Raw genomic sequence first — 21,028 nt, forward strand, 5'->3', positions numbered from 1 at the left:
GAAATTCAAAAATCAAAACCACAATTAAAGGTGACATTGATATTAGAAAATCAAACAATTCAAATAACTATGTTGGTGGATACCGGTGCGGATGTCACACATCATGGCAGAAAAAGACTGGCCTGAAGGATGGCCGCTGGTCAGTCCTCAAGGATTTATAGAGACCGGAACATTTCAGTTATTGACTTAAAGGATTGTTTTTTTACCATACCTATTGACCCCAGCGATAGTGAAAAATTTGCCTTTTCGGTTCCAACAACAAACAGACAGGGACTGGTGCAGAGATATCAATGGGTGGTGTTACCACAAGGGATGAAAAATGTGCCAACAATGTGTCCACTTTATGTTGACCAAGCCTTACAAGGTTTTTGGAAAAAATATCCACAGCTGTTAGTGTACCATTATATGGATAATATACTAGGGGCGGGGAAAGATAATTTGGAAAGGTATAAACAGGAATCATGTGACATGTTGCAAAAACATCAATTGCAAATGACACCAGAAAAGGTGCAGAGTGTTGCACCATGGATGTATTTGGGGTGGAAAACTTTGGATAAAACCATCAAACCACAAAGGGTATCATTTAGAGTTAACATCCAAACGCTTAACGATATGCAGATCTTGCTGCGTAATATCAATTGGATCAGGAATTTGATAAGGGTAGGTAATCAAACGTTGTTATCTTTGTTTGAGTTGTTAAAAGGAGGTACGGATATATTAGCACCAAGGAAACCAACAAAGGAAGCAGAACAAACACTGGAAAAAATAGAAAATGCAGTAAGCAACAGACAAGCACATTGTGTAGTATATGGGTGGCCTGTCGATTTTTTGATCATCAATAACTCTTATCAGCCTGTTGGGTTAATGATGCAATGGGTTGAAACCGATTTGGATAAATTAAAAATTATAGAGTGACAGGTTTTATCTAATCAGCCATCAAAGATGGTTGTAACAAAAGTAGAAATGTTTTCACAGTTAATCATGAAAGGTTGAGATCAGATAGAGGAATTGAATGGGAAAGAGCCTGAAACAATAGTAATTCCAGTGACAGGATGATATTTACAATGGAGTGTGCAGAACTTAGAATTACAAGTGGTCTTGGTGAACTTTAGTGGACAAATTAAAATTCATCATCCAGGCCATCAGCTGATAACCTTTTTGCAACAAGAATGTCTAGAGGAAAAATCTAAGTGTAGTACCACACTGGTAAATGGGCTGACAGTTTTTACAGATGGGAGTGCAACACCTTATTGGCATTCCACATTCTCCAACCGGACAGGAAATTGTAGAATGAATGCATTGCACCATCAAAACTCTTCTGCAAAAACAAAAACAGGGGGAACAGGGAGAAACGCCAGCAAATAAGTTAGCTGACGTACAATATGTTATGAGATTTTTACGATTGCCGGGAGATAATCCCTCTAATAGTGAAACACGTGCAAACCATGTCAACAGGAATGATTGAACATAAAAATCAAGTGAAAGTCATGGTAAGAACTTGGGAAGGAAATTGGGAAGGTCCATTTCCATTGTTAACCTGGGGATGAGGATATGCTTGTGTCATTACAGACAGTGGTCCAAGATAGGTTTCATCGAAATGGGTCAGTAATAATGGATGCTTGTGTAATGTATAATTACACCTATAACATCACTCCAAAAGGTCAGAATGTAAATGCTACTTTACTGTATATAGAAATGCTACAGCCTGGTACAGTTATACCTCTCCTAAAGTATCACATTATTTTTCTTTTCCAGTTGCTTTGCCTGTAGGATTTTTTTCTGATTTGTGTAGATAGATAGAGTGTGAGGAGGAATTCTGTCAAAATTTAATGGTGGGCCATGTAGCTTTGGATGGCTTACGCTACTAACTCCCAATCTCACTATGATTTATAACAAGAAACGAAATCTATCCATCAATTTGGGGCTGACTGTGAGAGTACAGTCACCTTTCTGGGAACCTGGAGAAATTGTAGCTGCCTCAGCATTGGCTCCTGGGGTAGCAACTGCAGCAGCCTTGACAAAGCTGACAAATTTTGGATATTGGTTGAGTAAGCAGACTAATGCTACTTCAATGGCTTTGAGTGGCCTGTTAACTGATGTTCATAGTGTTAGGCATGTTACATTACAAAATAGAGCTGCAATAGATCTTTAGTATTAGCACAAGGACATGGGTGTGAAGATTTGAAGGAATGTGTTGTATGAATTTATCGGATCATTCTGAATCAATACACCATCAATTGAAACAGTTGAAGGATTTGATAAAACAATTACAACATAACAATGATCCAGATTGGTTAAGGCAGTTGTTGTCTGGATGGGGCATCGGAGGTTGACTCCAAGAACTAATAATGAAAATTGGAATCACTTTACTGGTGATCATTGTGATTTTAATGATAATTCCTTGCATACTACAATGCGTCCAAGGAATGATAAAAAAAAACAATATCAACAACTACACGCTCTAGTTGTTGAAGAAAAGAAAGGGGGAACTGTAGAAACATTTTATATTAATGAAGGCCACGATGCCCTTGAAGGACCATGAACGGTGCAGTAAGAAGAAACAACGGATAGCAACAGTAAGCTATGGCTGTATGCCCAGAAGCTGAGAGGGAGGTGTAAGCTAGAAAAGTAGAAATCATGATAACTTAGGGGAAAAGCATATGCAAATCTAATTAACCAAGTAAGCATTTGATCTAGGCGTGTGGACAGTAGCAACTAACCAATAGTAGTATAAACTTATACGCGTGAACAGTTGTTTGTAACCAATCAATGATGCCAAGTTTTAGATGCAACATAGCATTGTGTATATAAGGAGCTCGCTAAGAGCAATAAAGGTCTTTGATCCAAGATATCGGAGTCTGTGTCATTAATCTCCTCAGTTTAGTGGCAGATAGGAATGGTTGGACTCGATGATCCAAGAAGTCTCTTCCAACCTAATGATTCTATGTATTAAGAACAGCACAGCACAATTGTGCTGATCATAGCAATGTGAGAAGGTATAGATTGAACAGTGCACATAGCAATGAAATACGAATCATCCATGGGTCATCCATATAATTTCAGGCTTGTTGATCACACCCTGTCACTTCAGCTGTCTCCGTATATATTTCCACATTTCAACTCTCATGGTCACCCATATAATTCACTGAGTGGAAACATGTCCCCCTGCCTTCCATCTCACCAGGGCAATATGTCAATGGTATTAGTTTGTTGTATAGACTACACATCTTCAGTCGCAGGCAGCATTTGGTCCCTCTGATGCACCAGGTCTTCTTTCCCCAGTGAAGGAGCTGTTGCAATTGTGAACACTACCATTCCTCAGCAGATTTTTGAGGAAGAAAACATTTGTTTCCTGGTCTTGGCGGTCACATTGCTTATCACCATAACACATCAAAGTTGCAAGCTCGGCATTTAAGATCTATGAACTATCCATACACAATTCAACTCCAGTAACAAACACCACAAACGAGGCAGAATCAACTTTCAAAAAACTAATTTTAATCAAAACAAAGCAAAAAAAATTGTTGATAATTAACAAGTTTATAAAACAGTGATTTATTTACATAAATAAATTCACATCAGTGTATCAAATCTTAATTACTTTCAACTTCATGAACATGTTTACATGGATGATGAAGTACAACTTTTTACCTAATATAATAAATAAAATGGAGAGCATGAAATAAGTTTTTCTAAACAAAAATACCTACAGACATACTTCTAGCACATTCTCTAATGAAGGAAAAAGAGACACTGGACAACATTTGCACCAAAACATAAAAACTGCTTTAAAAGCACAAGGATACAGAACCATCAGCTAAAGTAAAGACACTATACTGTAACAAAAGTTGGTATTTAATAATATAATGAAAGATTTGGTAGTTAGATCTCCAGTTTGGTTATTTTAAAGCATTAAGACAAGGCAAGATCAAAGGCTGCTTTTGTTTGAGTAATTCCAGAGAAAATAAAATATATTAAAAAAAAGGAACAGAAAAGTAGAACAGTCATACCTACACAACTTTCTGTCCTGCACAGTCAAAACACCTGTGCAGAATATATATCTAATATATATATTTGTGCACAAAGGTTAGCTTATTATTAGCTCACTGCAAAGGAGTAAAGTATCATGTCAGTCCTTTTGCGTTTTGTGTCAAAAAGGATATTTCTTTATGTTTCCTAGGCTAGGAGGCACAAACCCCAGTTCTGGCATACTGTATTCTTAATACTAAGGCTTGCTGCTCTGGCTCTGTACTTTTTGTTGTCCCTCTTTACTATAGTGCCTGTTACAAGCATGTGTGTATACATATATATGTATACATGGGTTGTATAAATATATAATTTCTCCCAATGGGTATCAGTTCAACCATACAATCCAAAAGGTGGCTCTGCATAGATGCCCAGCATATAGTTCACCACCTGAGCCAACACTGAAAGCAAGGCGCACTTTAGTCCTTCAGATAAGTTTTATTTTTTGTTTAAAACCAAGCTACTGCAACTTCAAATATTTTGCATTACATAGATTTTTTTATAAATTAATGTTATATTTTTTAATATTCAGACATATACTATAATATATATACAGTACAATAAATGCTTTCATTCATTTTTAATTTTTTGATAAATCCCTGAGAATGTATGTTGACAGTTGCTAAGTTTCCACATGCACAAGCATCATGTGCCATGCTTCTGGATGAACAGCGCTGCAAAGCCACGTGGTCAGCCTTTTAACTATTAGGATTTCATTTGTTGGTTTGTTTAAATATGCTGAAATATAAGGATGAGTTACAAAGGAGTAAAGCTGAATCCATTCGAGGTACTTATGACAGGATGGAGGTGTTTTGTTTGTTTTTTAAAGCCATTGAAATATATGTTTGCTTTTGAGGCTGTGAACATATACAGAAAGAACAGGAGAGCGACGTGGGCTTTTGCCACTTGACAACATATACTCAGTGTAAATCAAACTTTTTTTAACCTCTTTCTCACACAAAACAGAAAAAAAATAAACATGCAAACTTTCACAACATGACAGTTTAGTTTGCAAAATCAATATAACTATGCACATATAATACCAGTGTGGCTCTGTTTAAGTTCAAAAGGATACAAAGGCAGGCTCAAAGAAAAACATATCCCCCCCCCCACACACACACACAATTTTTATCAACCAAACCGCTCCCGAACTAACATCATCAGTTTCTTTTTGCCTTTGTAGATTTGTTTTAGGTTGTCAATAAACTGTGTAAACTGGATGTGACCATCATGAGCCATTAAAAAGGTCTCTCGGGCCTTGCTGAGGAACTCTATAAACTCACTATAGTGTCGCGGGCTGATGTGAGTGAGACGCGAATGAGTTGTATTAATGTAGGCTCCAATCGTGGCATCCAAGAGTTGCCTTAAAGGGGCTTTGTCCAGTGACATGAACTTACCAGAGTTCCTCCTTCCATGAAGTCCCACCATGCCAGGAGTGCTCAAAGTACACCTACGCAAAATATCTGACAGTACTGTTGCACATTTGACGCTTTTGACCACCAGAGGTATTATAGCTGCTAGCTCATTTTTCCCAAGAGAGTGGCTGAGCGCACATGCCCACAGAACGTCATTAATGGCAGGGTGTGTGTCCTGATTGTAATTCAGGTTGAGATGCGTCATGGCCAAAGTAGCCAGCTTGAAGGCCCGCATGGGGTAACCACGGTGCTCCATATATCGTGCTATAGTAAAAAGCTGCGAGTAGCTCATGCCAGTTGTAGCAGCATCTAGAACAATTTGGTAAGCAGTCTCAAAAGCTATGTGATCCTTTTCACATAAGGTCAGTGCAGAGAGGGCACAGTTTTGAGGATCCTTCATGGCACACTGTAGAGCTAGTGTCCTAGCACTGCCAGCCAGCTTCTCCTGCTGATGGCTGTCCAGATGCAGATGGACAATGGTGCTGTTAGACATCACTGTTGTAGCAACAATACTAGTGGCTTCTGTTGGAGTAAAAAGTGTAAACCAATTTTGCATGATACCATCCAGTGCATAAACACCTGAGGAGAGAAAGAAAGGACTATTAGCCACAACTGATAAAAAACCTAGCAGATACAGATGTTCAGCAAGAGATTACATTTTCAAAGTCTAAGAGGTTGCCAGTGCATCCAAGATGTGCTTTAGCAAGAAGGATGAAACCAGATAACGTCTGGAAAAAGACATTAAAAGAAATCACCAAAATACAGATAATAACAAAAAAAGCCTGCAAGATAAGCTTTAATCTCCTGGCAGAGATTAAACTGAGCTGCTTTACTTGTTATCTAAGACAGTTTGGATAAAAAGTTCTGGCTCGTTTGGTCTCATCACATCACTCAAAAGCAACCCTCACACTGAATACTTAAAAGCCAGTTTTAACTTCTTTTCTCAATGTGCATCTCAAGGTACAGTGCATGCACAAAATAATCTGAAAGCATGCTAAATGTTTCATTTAATAGAACACAAAGCATTTAATACTAAGCCCATTTTAAAAAATAATAAAAGAATAATAACCCCCTCCCAAAAGGCTTTTCAGGTACATCTTGGATCTAATTCATATGTACCTGAACATCAAGATCCTTATTAGGAAAATACTCTGAGCAATATGCACTACTGGATATTATCTGAACTAGATATTAGTATCACTTTATTCCTGGCACAGCAGGGGGCGGGGAAGAAGGGGGAGACAGTGAATACTGGGTTCCATAAATTGAACTTGTAGCAAACTAGAGTGCCTTAATATTACTAGAGGCAGTTTGCACACATCTGTGAGCAAACCACACACAGAGGTCCTTTTCTCTGCAGAACTCTGATGTTTCCTGCGTACTCCTTCACTTGTGCAAAAATTCAGCATAGTCAGAATATACCAGATCTTCATTTAAATAAACAGCTTCCTTCTTTTATCAAGTTGATTAAGTCTCAAGAGTATTTTGTGTGACATTAAAGGTTCTTTATGGGATGCTTGTATTACAATACGTTAACTAATTTAAAGCAGCATTAAAACCAGCATTTTATTTGCCAATATGTAACTGCAGAAAATAATACCCAGGCACCAATATCTGCAAGATAGCTTCAGTAATAATTACCTTAGCAAAGATATGAAAGCAATAAAAAAAGAGCATTGCATGAAAATTTGCAGACAAACCATTTTCTGGCTGAGGGCATACAAAGGCAAGCTGCATTTTCCCATGCTACTGACACTATTTTCCCAGTTAAGCATAAAGCAAATAATAAACTAATCCAGAGAACAAGCAGCAGCAATCCTTTTAAGTTCTGAAACCCAAGAAGCATCTGTGATACAATCCAACTCAGATGTATGAAAAAGAAGTAAATGCAGTAAGGAGGTATAACTTTCAAAAATAGCTTTAGTGACAATTAAAATTGCTCCGTTATCATAGTACTTATATTGTCCTCACTGCCACAGCTGCTTTTTTTGTTTGTTTGTTTTACAGCTATACAGTTTTTAATGCCCTCATCTTGTAGATGGTAAACTAGAATACAGAAGCTAAGGGACACTTCATCAAGACACAAAAAATTTCTGGCAAAGCCCAGAAATGAACATATCTTGCTGAGTGTACTGTTCTTTCTCCCACTGCTATTCGCTAAGTATGAGGCTAATTTTGCTCCCACCTTATTTTCACGTTATGTGGTTAAGGACAGGTGCATTAGTGTTTGGTTTGCTTTCCAGTGCAGATGAGAGGCCTGTACAATGTCATAGCCACAGAACAAAGATACATTACATTCTAAGCTAGGATTTACCCAGGGGCTTAAAAACAAAAAAAACCCCAAACAACAAGCAATGAGAACACCTTCATGAGATCTTGTCTGCCACACAGAGAGAGGCATCCTCAGCATTTCATGCACCTGTTTTCTGGTTTCTCTTTGCCACAGCTGACCAGATAGCACTCTCATCAGTCTTTTGGAGCCTCACCTTTTAGTGCAAGCAAAGTTGTAGTATAGTGTAACAGCCCATAACCATAAGCCTTTTCTCTGTTGCAACCTTAAACCCAAACCCAACATGGAGGAGACAAGGGGAAATCTAGGATATTTCCTATGAGGTTATGCACATCCCTACCTTGCAGTGGAAAGAAGTCACACTGCATTACTCAACTACTGTCTCACTTGGCCTGTGCCTATTCTGTCACAATACTAAAAAAAATCCCCCTCATCATTGCTATAATTAAATCTTCTAACCAAAGGAATTTTATAGATGAACAGAAAGTGGGAGACATTTGCAAAGCCTAGGTGTTGACAAACAAGATCAAGCCCTCTAAGATTAGCTGCCAAAAAGTCACGAGTCCTTGAGAAGCGTGTCAGAACATACCTACTTCTGTTGCACATGTTACCAACCACCTCACCATTTCCCGACGTCGCCAATTCAGCGTTGACAGCGTCATTCGCATCACCTATTAAAACAGCACAAGCGAAATACAAATTAATCCTATTGCAAACCCAAGACAATATACCAATGAGGATTTAAGTTACTCAAATACACTTTGGTTCAAACTGGCAGCCTCTTGCCCTCTCCACTCTGTTACCTCTTTTTAGCCGATATGTCAAAAAACTTCACAAATAGAAAAAGGACTTTAAGCTCTGACTGCAGTGCCTGTATTTTACATCACTTGCAGTTATCGCCTATGTTGTTTCTCAAAATATGGGCAAATATGTTTATGCAGTAAAACACATGCTGCATGGAAACTGCATGGAAAGCTTGTTTCAGCTAATCAGACAAACCCCACAGACAGATATCTAGATGAAGAAAGCAAGTAAACAATGCCAAATAAGGACATGTAATGCTACCCCTAAAGACCCTCATGATGGACTATGAGGGGGGGAAAGATAAAACACTGATTGTTTAAAATTTAGTGGATTGTTCATGTTTTAGTTCAGACATGGGATGGGTTCAATTTAGGTATAAAATGGTGGAAAGAAAAGTGGATTAAAAGTTCCAACCTCAAGCCAAAAATTAGATCAAATATTAGGGGAGGGAAATTGAATAGGCTATTGGCATTTTTGGCTCGAGGGAGGGTGGAGATCCAAAATGTCTTTCTTTGGTGACGCCAGCTTGTCTGTGGTGCGAGGTTCAGTGGAGGGGCAGTGCTCACCAGTGGGCGCTGCTCACTCCTCTTGTCCTGCCTTCCTCTGCCCATCGGAGACACACGCTGATGGGATGGATGGGCCTTATTGTTCTGATGGGAGGGGGGCGGTATTGTTCTGATGGGAGGGGGGCGGATGGGCCTTAATGTTAACTGCTTTCGCTCCAAAATGTAACGGTTTTCATAAAATGTATAAAAGGGGAAGGGAACCTGGACCTCTGGCTGATGCGACTTAGCCTCAGTCATGCACCCAGTGCTGCTTCCTTAAATACCTCATAATAAGTTTTTCATAATAAACTTTTGTTTGATTGGATAAAAGATTTTGCATTGTCCATTTATGACACTATGGTATCCCTGTAGCAATTAAACAAAGAGCATAATATGTCAATCAGAGCTTTCAGCGATGATCTTTATATATAAACTCATAAAATGCACTCACAAATCAGCTTGGAATCAGCAGCATTTGTAAGGGGGTTCTCAACCTATATTCCCCCCCCCCCTAATTCTAAGGTGACTTCAAAGTGGCATGTAGCTCTCTGTCATATTTGTTACTCCTGCCACCTCCTTTAGTCCTAGGCTGTAGATAGGATAATTAAGAAGATGGAAAGACTGCTGAGGAACACAAATGGACAGATGATTTTTAAGACATCTGATTATAAACAACCATCAGTGATTCCATGCTGGCATCCAAACACTCACACCTTGGAAGCTTAGTGACTGGTTGTACATCACTCCACATTACAGCATAAGGTCAGCTTTGTTTGCCTCAGACATCATAGTATCATTTTGACTAAATAGAAATTTAGTCAAAGTGCTAGATTGGAGAAGAGCATTTACAGATAAATAAAACTGACCTGTGAGGAGCAATTGTGATGGTGTGCTTCTCCCCCTCACTCCCAACCTGGCCTTCTCCCATAACTCTGTTCAAGCAATAACCACCAGTTGTGATGTTGATGGTTGTTGACAGTCATGATGGCTGCATCCAGCTCAAGGTGATTTTGGGGGAGACAGATAACAACACAACAGCCAAGGGCTAATCTATGGTAATGCACCCACCTGGCCACAGTGCTGGTCAGGGTTTGACTCAAGCCAAATCTGGAAGAATCCAGCATCTGCAGTTGGCATGTAAATATGAGTCAACAATCCTACTCCATAAATTGTGAGCAGCCCACGAGCCCTTTAAGCTCTCCTGAAACGACAGGGGGCTGCACGTTGGGATTTCCCCTTGAAAGGGATACCTCTCAAGGTTACTTCCCAAAGTTGAGAGGCTCCTTGTTGCATCAGATCCTCAATAAGTGAACAGAGAATAAGTGCACTGAAACTTTGTGATCTTAGCCAAGTGATGCAAAGGTTTGATCACGCATACGTAATCCTTTAGACATAAACTGTTGACCAAGTCTGAGGCTAAGGCTGGATCCAGCCACACCTGACTCCTCTCCAAGAAGGAGTTTAGAAAGCAAGGGGGTCCTTTCTGAACCTTGTGACTCAACAGAAGGGTCTCCCTGACAGTTTTGTCTGATCCTGTCCTCTGTGCAGTAAAGAATCAAGTGTACCTTGCTATTGAATCTTGTTAAACAATTTTTGCATTTAGTATCAAACTTTGTTAAATCTCTGTTTTATATCAATAAACATATTGCCACTTCTCTCTTATGAGTGAAGTGCATCACTCTATCACTCCATCTACAACAGCCACCCAAGACATTTTTAAATATGAAAATATGGCTAACAAATTATGGAACCAGCCTTTGCTTCAAGCCTTTCTGGAAGAAAAACAGACATCCCCAAGTCAAAATACTTTAGAGTGCAAATATCTGTCCTATTCTTTCCGTCAGAGCACACACAAATTGAAGGTTAACACTCTTCCACTATACAAGACGAATTTTCAGTTTCCTCCAAGTAGAGTGAATCCAAGAGAAAATACAGGGTTATAGACTTAATTCTGCTACTGGTGAGGGAGGGAAGGAGGTAAAAAAAGGCATGAATGACTACTACTCTGAAAGTCTTCTCTGATAACTTCCTTCACTGTGGTGGTCTGTAAAAGGCTCATCAGCCACAAGAGTGTTCAGCATGCATAGTGGGCATAGTAGCAGCTCCAGTGTAGACAGTTCTAACTTGAGAGCAAAACCTAATACTTTATCTAGTTTCTTGCTTTAGCTCAAACCAGAACAACCTGGAAAAGTTTCTTGACTTGAACTGTTTTGGAATCAGGTTCCTTTCATTTGATTAAACTGACAAGCTGAGAGCACTAAGAGAGGAGCCTTTTACTGATTATATAAAACCCCCAAGGATTCCCCAAGGATTTCAAATAAACATATATTGATGCCTTGACCAAGGAGGAACTGAAGGCTATTTATACCATAGCCCATGTAGCCAAAGACCTATTTTACTTCTGCTCAATACATTCTTGAGCCACCTCTTCCTAAAAGGGACTTCCAGATCTGCCCAAGTTCTATCCAAGATCTGTGCTATCAATTGAAGTGAGTTCCTCAACAGATTAGTGTCTGAAAAAGACAAGAAGCCTCTGGGAATTACATATCTTATCTGAAAGCCAAGCTCTCTTCCACAGAGAATAATCTTCATTTTGTCCTGATGGATTGGTTTCTTTAATAAGAATTTCTTAATCTAAAAGAACAGATCTCACTATCCATAAGAGATGCGAGAAATGGCCAACCAACCATTACCTCCCACAACAATGTGGAACCTCTTTGTCATGCACATTGAAGGGAGATTTACTTATTTACAGACTTTCAGGGAAAGGACACCACTTGCCAGTTACACGCTAAGTGATCACCTGCACTAACTTGCTCAGCAGTTCTGCCAGCAGTACCTGTCTGCATGTGTGCAGTAATACTTACTTGCACTGCTGTAGCATACAACAGGCAAATGGAGGAATAGAAGCCCCTGCTGTACCTGCAGATCTTACAGTGTCTGTGCCAGTAAGGTTCTGAAGGACAGAATATACCCGAGATGCTCCATGCCCATTTGGCCATGCTGCTGATCTCTTTCCACAAGTTTAAATGCCTTCCCTCTGCTGAGTCATAACATATACTGACATTGGAAATAGGGAGAAAAAACTCAGAAGTCCATATATTATGCCCAAATCTAGAACAATATGGCCAGGAAGATGATCAGAGGGTTTGAGCACCTCCCATACAAGGACAGGCTGAAAGAGGTGGGCTTGTTTAGCCTAGAGAAGAGAAGGCTCCAGGGAGACCTTATAGCAGCCTTCCAGTACTGAAAGGGGCCTACAGGAAAGCTGGGGAGGGGCTCTTGATCAGGGAATGCAGTGACAGGTGAGGGGTAATTGTTTTAAGCTGAAAGGGGAGAGTTAGATTAGATATTAGGAAGAAATTTTTTGCTGTGATGGTGGTGAGGCACTGGCCCAGGTTGCCCAGAGAAGTTGTGCATGCCTCATCCCTGGAGGTGTTCCAGGCCAGGCTGGATGGGCAACCTGATCCAGTGGGAGGCATCTCTGCCCATGGCAGGGAAGTTGGAACTAGATGATGTTTAAGGTCCCTTCCAACCCAAAGCATTCTATGATTCTAATATAAGAGGCTTTTCTGTCACAGAAATACCAGTAACAGAGTTGTGAAATTGTTGGTAGCATCTCTTCAGCCCAACCAATCCAAGGCATCATTGTTGTAGCTGAGAGGCAGAACAGTATACCTGTGAGTGATACAACTGTTCAGTTTGCCACATGAGGGGAGGAATAAAGATTTATAGGGCACATAAATGCCATAAGCAGTCAGCTAGTAGATAGTGAATACAGACAATCTAACTGCCATTAGGTCGGGGGGCAGGAGAAGGGAAAGCATCTGTAGGCCACTGGAGACAGTGCTGACACTGTCAGGCTTTTACAGGAAAAAATGTTACTGTAGAAATCTATACAGCTGTGAGTTACTACCAGATAACTGTTATGCATCTTCTTTCTGGAAAGCAAAACTACTTTTAAGATTCTTAAAACACCTTAGTAAGCTTGGCACAGTGTGTGGACATATTCTACACCAGTTTATTCTAAACACCAGATTTAGGAGTGTTCTGGTTTGGGCTAATGCAGAATCAATTGTCTAACCTTTCAGCTAAGACACTTCTGAGTGACTTCAGTTTCTGGAAGTTACCGGCACAGTTTTTTCAGACACTGGTTGCCTCTAGAAGTGATAAATCTGACAGTTATCACCAAGGTAACCAAGGCATTGGTGGGTAGAGAGTCCATTGCTCAAACCTATTCCTATGTAAATCAAGGCCATCCCAGAGTTGGTGAAGGGGGTGGCACCTGATGGGATGAGTGGACAGAACAAGCAACTCAAATCTGAACAAGGAAGAATTCCATGCCATACACTTCATGCTCGGTATAAAGCTTAGGGATCATGAAGGTCAGCCCTCTTCTTTGATCACCAGTGTTCGAGAGGACCTCCTCTCTCTGCCCCTGAACCCAATCTGCATGTTCCTAAGTCCAGCTCCTGGATCCAGTTCCTGAGTCCAGCTCCTGCCTGCTGCTGGGTCCAGTCCAGGACCTTCCCTGCACCTCCCCTGCAGTGTCAGTGGTGCAGTATGGTCCTCCAGGGAGTATGAGTTCTTATTGAAGACATTCTGATGACACCATCATCCACACAAGAGTATTCATAAACACAGTGATATCCAAATGTGCTACTATCTCTGAATGATACTTGGTGAATGCTTGAGATGTCATTCAAATCAGTCATAAGAATCTTTGTCTCTCAAGTAAGCAAACATGAAACAAGGCAGAATCCCACAGGCAGAAACATACCAAGATGTGAAAAAAGAAGCATATTTCCACAGCAAACGTGGGAATGAGAAAGGCTGACAAAGCACACAAATCTCAGCTTTCTGATTAAAGACTTTAGCTTCTAAAAGCTGACAATAGGCAAATAGTGCCTTTCTTTGGCATGAGAACAACTGGGATAATATCCTTTCCCCAGAAGTTTTTTGAGCTTTGTTTACCGAAGCAAATCAATAAATGGTTTGCTGATCTTTGCAAATTTTGTTGCTGTTGTTACTGTTGTTTTTAAGAACTCCCTGAAGAGGGATGAAGAGATTTATTTTTGTGTAAATTAAATGTGTAAACTCCAAGATTCATCAGTGTAAGGCAATATTACTTCAGATACCTACAAACTTGGCTGTCTCCTTTTAGCTTGTAAAGTCTCTCCTAAAAGCCTGAAAACTGATCTGAGGGTACACATGAAGCTGAGTCTGATGCAGATGGCCATCTGACAGCTTGTGGAGTACAGGATTTGATGAAGGAAGGGAGAAGGCTGCTGTTAGCACAGTCTGCCTTAGAAACAGGTCATTATGGTTGACCTTGGTTTTCTCTAGGAGTTCCACAAGCATCTACTAAATCTAATTTGAAGGAAAGGAAGGGAAGGATCTGCAAAAGTGCATTTCTGGCAAGTAGAATAATTTAGCCATCCGTACATATATTCCTGAATCCATTGCATTAGACCTCTCTTACCCCTGATGAGAGAAGTACCCTGCAGCCAGCTGCTCCCAGCTCTCTCTCCCACTTGAATGGCACAAAGGAGCTGCACAGACCCTTGCTCTGTGTTTACCAGTCAACTGCACTTTACATCAGAAAACAGAATCTAAAAATTCCAGACAGAGCCCAAAGAGTATGGTCTTCAGTGACTTTAAAGAGCTGTACCCACCAATACAGGGTCAAATTCCTGTCTTCTACTGTAGTAATAATGAACAAGGAAAATACCTGAAGGCCCAACTCCAGAGAAACTTTCAGAAGAGTGATGTCTGGCAAGCTGTCCATGAGTGTAGCTATTTTAAATGCATCCTGGGCAAGTTTGAAGATGTGTGATGAGGAGTAGACATTTTTCTGGATGGATTCTAACACTGTTTCCAGCCTCTGAACATCACCTGCAAGGTGTAAACAGAATCACCAAAACAGAAGTTCCCAAAACATCCAGAGATGCATTATAATTGATCCTGCTATTGCTAACTAATAGTATGATGTTTCAGTTATACACATTTTGTTTTCTATAAACCTTCTATAATTAAATCACATGAACAAAAGATACAAGACAGCATTAACTCCTCTAGTGTGTGATGGTGTTAGTCTAGTACATGGCCAAAAGTCATCCTGATTTGTGAATTTCAGAAGTGATTTGTCCACTCCTGGGTTTCACAGTCTATATCATGTGTCAGAAGAACAAAAAGCTATCTCATCAGCCTTAAATCAAGCCTATCTGGCTACCATCTAGCTAGTTTAACCACTTTGCTAGAAAATGAAATGACAGGTTTGTCAGTTCAGTTTGCTGTTCCCATTTCAATCTCCTGTCAGACTGCAATTCGGATTCCTAAACACAAGTTTTATAAACTGTTTATTCCATGCAATAATAAAAGCATACATTTAGTTGAGTACGTAACTGATGTACCTTTGGCCGCTGTTAGCATGGTTGATGCCAGCTCACACTGCTGGGATTCAATGTGACTTAGGGTGAACCATCGGGGATACCGGTTTGGAACACTTGATGCAACGTGGTATGGGTGAGACACATCTCCTGAAGCTGCTGTAGATTCCAATGCTAGCAACCTGAAATAAGGAAGAAATCCTCTTTCATTAAATCATTATTATATTAGGTCACTCATAAGCAAAACTAAAGCTGCAAGAACACTTGACCTTGTTTATGAAATGTGCAGTTTTGGGTATAAAGATATTGGAAAACCACTTCTCTTCTTGAGGAATCTTAAAAAGTCCATTTGCCAAACTCAGTGGGCATCTGCAGGAATTCACAGGACAATTAAGCCATTCATTAGTCAAGGCAGCAAAGACTTACTGCATCATCCATAGAGTTGAAGCTTTTTTCCCCTTGCCTCATTTCAGTCTTTGAACCACTGCCCTCAGGAAGGAGAGTAGTTCTCCATCATACTGAGAACATGTAAATATTTTCCAATATTTGGAATATACTTTCTTTACTTGCAAATGCTCAAAGTAAGATGTGAAAGATATTCAACAAGTCATTTGGATTTTGACCTTGCAATAAATTCAGACATACCAAAAAGGACATTTTACTGTTCAAATATCAACTGCTTTTTAAAGTCCTTAAACTCTAGCCTATCAACATTTGAAAATGTACACACTAATAATTAAGAAAAAGTCTTCCCCCCCCTTTGATTTGTATTGAGTCAAATCTCTTTCCCAATACCACTGAGATACCTATATAGCTTTATATACATAAAAAAAAATACATATAAATTCTTCAGTTGATATTTTACAAGCACAGAGAGAGGAGGGAGAAAAAAAGATGCATTATTAAATGGTTTCAACAAACAGGAAAAATCTCAACTACATAACACAAAAAGGATTATTATGTTATGAGTAACAGTAAATAGACAAACAGCATGAAAGGAAGAGGCTGTTTTGGGGAAACCTTTTGTCACTCTGAATTTCATTGCTGGCTTCTATGTTCCTTTGCTGTGAAAACAAATGCTGTTGTGAATTGGTCATTTTCATGTAATTTTGGCAAGATTAGGGAACATCATAACAAGCACAAGCAGATTTAGCATTCTTCACTTTTTTTCCCCTTTCAAGCATCAATTATTTAGCTAGTTTTTAGCAAAGTTACTTTGTGATTAAACATCACCATTAAAGTCTGACTCCCAAAGCCTGGGTTAAAATTCAGGCTTAATAAGGCCAAATTAAGCCAAACATTCAAGTTCAGATTCCAAGTGAGCGGTCAAGTAGGTCACCGCAGATTCACATTCTCCAAGGCTCTACTCCATATGTTTCAGTGGTGCAAGCAGAGAACTGTAGACAGAAGCAACTGTCAAGGATAGCACACTGTCCTTGCAGACCTAAGGTGCACACATGAAAGGCCTTCTGGTCTCAGCTTCCATTGATTTCACACTGAATGTTACACACTCAAAAAGAAGATTAAAAATATGTAACAGCTACAGATGATTTTGAATACAGAGAGGGAAAATACTCCAGAGTTGCTATCATGGGTCAATGACCTGTGTAGACTGACACTAAACACTTGTCTGGAGAGCAACTAGCTGTGGTTTTGGGAAGATAACTTGGATAAATGTTCAAGTGAAGAAATAAATACGCTTCACTTCTAAAAGCATGAGTGACTACACAGATTTCTATGCAGAAATACTTCACCTATGCCATGGAGGAAGAGATGCTCAGATTTCCCTCTTCTGATCCATTCTACCTCAGACCAAGACAGACATTCAATCTTCATGTTTGCTTTCTTCTTCCCCCCCCTCAAAGCAATGTTTAGTTTTAGTTTTTCATTTGGTTTCTATCAGGAGTGCTTTATACACTGAACTATCACTTTGGTGTGAATGGAAAGAGTAACCAACCTTCTTCATAAGAATTTTTGAGAAGTGCCAAGGAATGTAGACAGACATAGAATAGAAAGTGTCTGTACCTGCCATCACCACAATTCAAGATAGCAGCCTGCATTTCTTAAATGTCAAATATATATATATATATATATAAAAACCTAATAAATATATCTATAGATATAAATAAATAAAAATTATCTCATCTGCCTTATAAAGTGATGCCAAGAGAGCTATGGAGAACAGCCCTGATTATGCTGATGTCTCCTGTGATTTTACCAGATGGAAACAAACGGACAACTCTTTCTTATACTGGTCTGTTTGAGAAGTAACTTCTTTGGCTGAGATGGCAGCTCATGCCAAAAGATGGCTAGAGCTCCCCATGATTAATCAGAGATTTCATCAATTGAATCTTTCAGTGTCTTGCTTGCTTTTCCAGTTGAGAAAGGAAACTTCCAGAAAAGGAGTTGTCAGTTATGATTTGTTTCTGGGGAAAGCCCAAATCCTTCTTCAAGAGGACTGGCATGCTGCCATCACATTTGCTTAAGCATTTAGTGCACTGTGCAAAGTTGGTGACAGATGTCTATTCCAGCCTATCAACGTGGTTTCAGTAGTTTAGTTTAAGGAGGAAAATTCCACACAAACAATCTCCAAGAGACACTTTAAAGTAGTGACTAGAATTAAATACAAGAATGCAAGTCTACTTTATAAAATTGATCTTTTTTTCTTAAAAATAACCCACCCAAACCCCCCAAACCAAAAAAACCTCACCACATACAACCACATACCACACATTTTGTACTATCTTGCTGATCTGGTATGACCAAGGTTATTGACACATTGAACTTGCAGTGAAAAAAAAAAGGGGTGTATCTAGATGGCCTTGACAGCTTTCTGATCATACTTTTGAACGTTCTCAACAGTTTATCAGTAACACACTTTGGTCTTCTCAAACTATTTCCTAAAATTCTAATCATAAGCAGCAAGTATGCAAAGTCACTCTTCATATGCACACCCTCTCATTTATTCCTTTGAACACAGGATTATTTGCTCCCCATTTAGCTTTCTGGAGAAACTAGCTCCAGAATACACACCTCCAAACCACTAAGACACAATCTGTCTGATGAAGCTAAATTCTGCTTATGTGGACAGTATGTCCTTCAGTCACCGTGCAATCATTCTTGATAATAACAACTAGGAAAACCTAACACTGTTGTTTTGTTTTGTTTCAAATCTGGGACATGACTGCTCTTAGTATTCAGTTGTGGCTATTCTTTGTCAACCATCATTTACTACAAGTTCTTGACAGTGACCAGACAATCCATATGGGACCAGTTTCTTCCCTACACTGTATGTGGACAACATAGATTTATAGTTGATCATTTAGGCCCTTGGAACTTCCATCAGAAGGCCCTTCTTAGCCACTATTAACAATCTGGTCTGCTCTGAGATAAAGTCAGCACACACTGAGCAAACCCTGAGAAACATTTTTCCCTGATTACTGAAGACAAATGGGATACAAGTCAGAGATTTTCTTGTCATATGACAATCCCAATATTCACCTAGAAGTGTGCAAGACTACTTAGTTATGAAGCACAAGAAAAAATACTGGCTCAGACCACACCATATCATTTCAAATCTATCATTGAGAGTTAATTTATAAAGAAGGCTGGCAGAGCAAATAGTCCTAAGCAACAGATGATCCTGAGACTGCTGGTGCAATGCCTCTTTCCTCATTTCCTTGCCACTACCATCTCACACACCCACCCTACCACATTAGTAAGAGAACACACGCGCTAAAGTTGCTGTTTAAGACAAAAACACATGCCCCAAGAGTGGAATTCTAAAAGGATTTGTAACATAGAATGTTGTTTTACAGTTGTAGAAACATTTAATTGTACATTTATAAATTATTATTATACTGTAGGTACTACAGACATCAATTGCTTTTACAGATGACAGAACCAAAGTAATTTCTCCTTAAAGGGAACAATGTTTCTTTTAGAAAAAAAGACTAGGTCTTGATTACCAAGCTTTTTCCTCTTTTCCAAACTGCTACTTGTGCTCTTCTAGATGACTCATGAATACATACCGCATGGCTCTCAGTGCAGTTTTGTATGCCAATTCAGCATCATGAGGTAGGAGACAGGTGAAAAGATACTTGGCAAATGTGTGCATTGGAACACTCTCTCGATGGATGACTTCACCTAAACCACTATATGGTCCAGCTGTGGGAAAGAGAAAGAGAATGTCAGTCTTTACAGACTGTTAAAACCCAACTTCTGTACCTTTACAAACATTCACTATACCTTGAGTTAGAATTGGTACTTAGAGACAGTTTGCTGTACAAAAGGTAAAGTTACATTGACATTTTTGTGAAATATATTACAAGCATATTGAATACCATATATTCTTTGAGACAACAAGACAGACTGCAAATTGTATAGTACTAAGCACATATAAATGACAGAATGGTCATGGAGCTCATTCAGCAAGTCTGTGGTATGCAAAAGTAGGCGATAATCCTAACTTTGCCTCTGTGTGGTTATATTGTGCACATAAATCCCTAAGCATCTTCTGTTGGTGTATAATTACTTTATCACAAATCCATCAGAACAAGAAAAACAAGTGGTAATTATGGAAAAACATGTATCTTCAATTGAAGCTACATGACCAATCACTGCAGCAGCACCTGATCCATATTAATGTCTCACCTGACATTAGGCATTTAAATAATCCTTTGGTCTGGACTTGGTCTCCAGAGAAGACTAGGTCATATCTCGCACCAAAGCTGCTTTTGTTAGTCCATTATAGTGACATGATCTTAAAAATTGTATCTCTTGTGGAGAAACTATTCCCATTGTTGGGGCAATGGATTTTCCTCACACTCAGTGCAGCCAGTGTAGTACTTCGACTTCATAACAGCAGTGTCAAGATTTACAACAGAAATGATTTAAAAAAATTAAATGTAACTATTTGCTTGCTGAGTTATGAATGTTCATAGTGCACATGAATCCCAGTTCTACATTTCTCCTGCGACCTTAAGACTGTTATTCCTATTAATAGGAAAACTTTGTCAAGTAGGTTTCTTACTTCAGTGGCTAGAGGGTTCAGGCATTAAATGTTGCAAGATACAGAATAAGAATCTTACATTAAGTATTATTAGACCATTATTGCACAAATAGCAGCCAGCAATCCAAGAAGTTGCTACTTCCTCTTCTACTAAAGATTCCAACCCACCACACTTGTATAGATGAATGACTGCGTAGGCACACTTCTATACTGCAGTCACGTGTCATAGCTCCCAGCAGTGGTTCAAATTAACATGGCTGATCCTACACTGAAGCAGATGAGGAGTACTCACAAAATTTATTCAACCACTTCTACTGCAGAGGATGATGAACTCTATGAGAGAGAGAGAGTAACAACTTGGACCAGCACAGCTGTTTCAGCAATGTTTTTCTGACTGGTGTCTTAGCACAAAATGCAAAGATAAAAATAACTAGGCATGAAAAAAAATCTGAGCTCTATAGGTGAGCATTTTTGAAGCCTAGGACTGATCACAAAGGAAACATCAATGAAAATCAAGTAGGTGACAGTATGTGTCTCAGTCATTTAAA

General features: G+C 39.3%; 1 protein-coding gene across 1 annotated transcript in view; it reads right to left on the bottom strand.

The window, feature by feature from the left end:
- Nucleotides 1-5,157: 5,157 nt before the first annotated feature.
- LOC104058132 (zinc finger SWIM domain-containing protein 6) overlaps nucleotides 5,158-21,028 on the bottom strand; it is a 137,297-nt gene continuing 121,426 nt past the window's right edge. Inside the window, exons 10-14 of the mRNA XM_054053250.1 lie at nucleotides 19,501-19,636; nucleotides 15,494-15,651; nucleotides 14,812-14,975; nucleotides 8,321-8,402; nucleotides 5,158-6,020 (exon numbers count right to left, since the gene is read on the bottom strand). Of these exons, the coding sequence (XP_053909225.1) occupies nucleotides 5,158-6,020; nucleotides 8,321-8,402; nucleotides 14,812-14,975; nucleotides 15,494-15,651; nucleotides 19,501-19,636 (1,403 nt within the window). The remainder of the gene's footprint in view (nucleotides 6,021-8,320; nucleotides 8,403-14,811; nucleotides 14,976-15,493; nucleotides 15,652-19,500; nucleotides 19,637-21,028) is intronic.

This window comes from Cuculus canorus, chromosome W (assembly GCF_017976375.1).
Source record: "Cuculus canorus isolate bCucCan1 chromosome W, bCucCan1.pri, whole genome shotgun sequence".
Taxonomy (NCBI): Eukaryota; Metazoa; Chordata; class Aves; order Cuculiformes; family Cuculidae; genus Cuculus; species Cuculus canorus.